At 44.4% G+C, this 2,961-nt stretch overlaps 1 protein-coding gene across 3 annotated transcripts in view; it reads right to left on the reverse strand.

Annotated features, from left to right (window-relative positions):
* Positions 1-2,961, reverse strand: part of hipk2 (homeodomain interacting protein kinase 2) — a 72,295-nt gene that overhangs the window by 20,678 nt on the left and 48,656 nt on the right. For all 3 annotated transcript variants that reach the window (XM_087176401.1, XM_023415481.2, XM_087176400.1), the window contains exons 3-4: positions 1,527-1,650; positions 728-847 (exon numbers count right to left, since the gene is read on the reverse strand). In XM_087176401.1, coding sequence (XP_087032527.1) covers positions 728-847; positions 1,527-1,650 — 244 coding nt within the window. The remainder of the gene's footprint in view (positions 1-727; positions 848-1,526; positions 1,651-2,961) is intronic.

Genomic DNA, 2,961 nt, shown 5'->3' on the forward strand with positions numbered 1-2,961 from the left:
CGCCGCCCTCCTTTCTTTATAGTTACAACAATTTGTTTTTTAAAGGCCTCACCAGCCCATAGCTCTAACAGTTTTTCATAGAAATTCTTCAGTGTGGGCAAACATGAAAAAGTTGAGTAACTTTTACCTTTTAACTAAAAGCTAAAAGCCCGTGGGGCAGCTGACTTGAGAGCATCAGCTCTATATTAACATGTCTTCATTTAAAGGGCCGATCATGACCCTCATCGGCTGTTGTCAGCGCGGTATGTTGATGAGATTCATAAGAAATGCACTCGGCTTTTCGAAGAAGATCAGTCCAAGGCACAGGCAGAGCAGACGTGGAAAAACACATCGCCATACCCTGCAGAGATGGATCAGTGTTTGCAATTTGATACAGTCAGGAACTCAGTGTGCAAACTCACTGTGTGACACACAAAAGTTCAAGTTAAGTTAATCAGGTTAGAAAAGAAAGGAGCACACCTCCTCATCGAGTGGCCTACATAAAGGGACGGGGTGGGGGTGGGGGGTTAGAGTAGACACCCTCTGAGCTTGATTCACCAGGCTGGGTTTCCATTTGCCAAATCCTCTAACACAGATCCATTTTGCTCTCATAACTCTCTCACTTTGTTTATAGCCAGAAATAGGGCCTGTGTTTCTGGAATATCAATGTCAGCTTTTGCTGGTGAAGTATGACCTGCTACTAGAAGGATGTTCTCGATGCTGCGTATCTGTATCATTCCAGCTGTACCTTAAGTCTCCAGAGGGGATAGGTCGAGTCTGGGTCTCTGTTGAAGAACCTGGTGGTCTTTGTCCCTGCGCTCAACAGATACTCCGCAGGCAGACCCTGTGTCTGTGAGATGTACCGGATCTGCAAGAAAGAAGATGGAAAAACACAATCACATCACATGCATGACTGAAACATAAGTTGCATCTTATTGTGGAGCACTGTGAAGCTTTCATGCTGATCACCAAAAAAGCTAAAACTTTAGGAAGATTGTTCTTTTTGGCTGACATTAACTACTCCAAACATATCTGCCTGAAATATGCAGAGTACCAAAACATGACCTGAGCTCAAGAGATTGATTTAAGACTTGTAAATGAGACACTTTGCCTAAGTTTTGGGGCCTGTGAAAAAAATCGGGAAAGCTTGTTCAGTGATGGAGCACAACTTGCTCAAGGTTTTCCCACTGAGCCTCGTCTGAGTGATAGAGAGAGGGGAACGCAGCAATGTCTTGCTCTGGAGCACAGGGGCTGCGCTAATTGGACAAGTGGCTCCGTGGCATCTGTTCAGATAAACAGGGAGGCTGCGCAAGAATCATCAGGGGCTGTCAGGGGGATTAGAGAAGCATTCCCACCCTCCCAAACACACTCACAAGCACACACACATACCACCGCGGAGGGAGAACACACGCAAATGCATATACACATAAACGCACGTGAACGCAGACGCATGGGTGCGCTAGCTAACCCAACATCCGAACACGCACAATCATGAGCTGTTCAGGAGGTCAGGAGACAATTTGAAGGTCCGAGCAATCGTGTGTTACCTGATCGTACTCTGAGGCTCCGGGGTAGAGGGGCCATCCCAGGAAGAGCTCAGCTATCACACAGCCCAGGGACCACATGTCTATGGCCTCACAGAACGGCAGGCCCAGGATGATCTCCGGAGCCCTGAGGATAAAGAAAAGACAGGATTGTTGGAGCGTTATACTCTTATAGGAAATGTATAAGTTCAGACTGAGCCGAGCTATTATGGGACAAAGACATTAAAAATTGAAACATACTATAAATGCAACATGACTACATTGTCATTTTCAATATAAAGTCATATCTGCAAGAGCCTTTTCAGAAGAGTCTTTCCACGCTTCCTAGGAACTGATGGAAAGCAGCCTAGTGTAGTACACACAGGTCAGAAGAGGAAATAATCTATGCTGAATATGTAGGAGTGAGCTGGAGACTGTCCACAAATTTTACTAACATTCCCAGAGCCAATACCATTTAATTAGACAACAAAAATTAGCGTTTTTTTTTTTTTTTTAGCAAACAGACCACAGTTCTACAGCAAGACAGGCGATTCAATTAATTCGCTGTGTCTGAAGGCTGTCATGTTGGCAGTTTCCAAGGTGGCACCTCGCAGATAACTGATGGATGAACCGTGCAGGAGCACCAATCACTGAGCCCCATCTCTGCTAGTCAAACACAGGCACCGTGCAGAGGTAGAAGTGCATGTTTACTGTGTTTCACGGTCCACAGCCACAAAGCAATGTGGAAGCAATTATGCCATGAAAAATAAAACCAACATAAATATTCTCTTGAGCATGCAATGAGCTTCATCCGGGCTTTTCGTAGGCTGCATTTCAGTTAATAATGTCAGTGCTTAATTCCCACACACTGGCTTTTCCCAGTCGTACACACACACAAACAAACACACACACACACACACACACACACACACACACACACACACACACACACACACATACATACATACAGTGATACACCACTTTAGATCATTTTAGTGGTGAGAGAGATAAATATCTATGATTTGATGAAAAAGGAGAAATATTGTTTGAGTTATCTGAACAGCGCTGCAGTCCCAAACAATTCTCAAATTTAATTCAACGCGTTTTATGTCCTGTCAGAAAGACTAATACACTTCTTCTGAGCTCATGTCTCTGATGGGGCTTAAAATAACCAAGAACATAGTGACTCTGCTCGCTAACAATCCAAGCCACTTTCAAGAGGTTCTCAGGCTGTCACCACTACAGGCGAGGCGTCTTTGGTCTTGAGCTCTTGTCCTATCTATAACGTCAATCTAGACTGAACGGCTAAAACTGAAACCCCTCTCTAACAATTAATAACATATTAACAGCATGACACACAGATCACAGGAGCTTAAGGCTGATCTTGGAAAGTTTCTTGTTTTCATTGCAGAGTTCACAATGCTAATTGCTGTGACCATGGTAACTAGGCTACCCCCCC

Source organism: Seriola lalandi, unplaced genomic scaffold, assembly GCF_002814215.2.
Source record: "Seriola lalandi dorsalis isolate HSWRI2012SDOR001 ecotype SW California unplaced genomic scaffold, Sedor1 jcf7180002054553, whole genome shotgun sequence".
Lineage (NCBI taxonomy): Eukaryota > Metazoa > Chordata > Actinopteri > Carangiformes > Carangidae > Seriola > Seriola lalandi.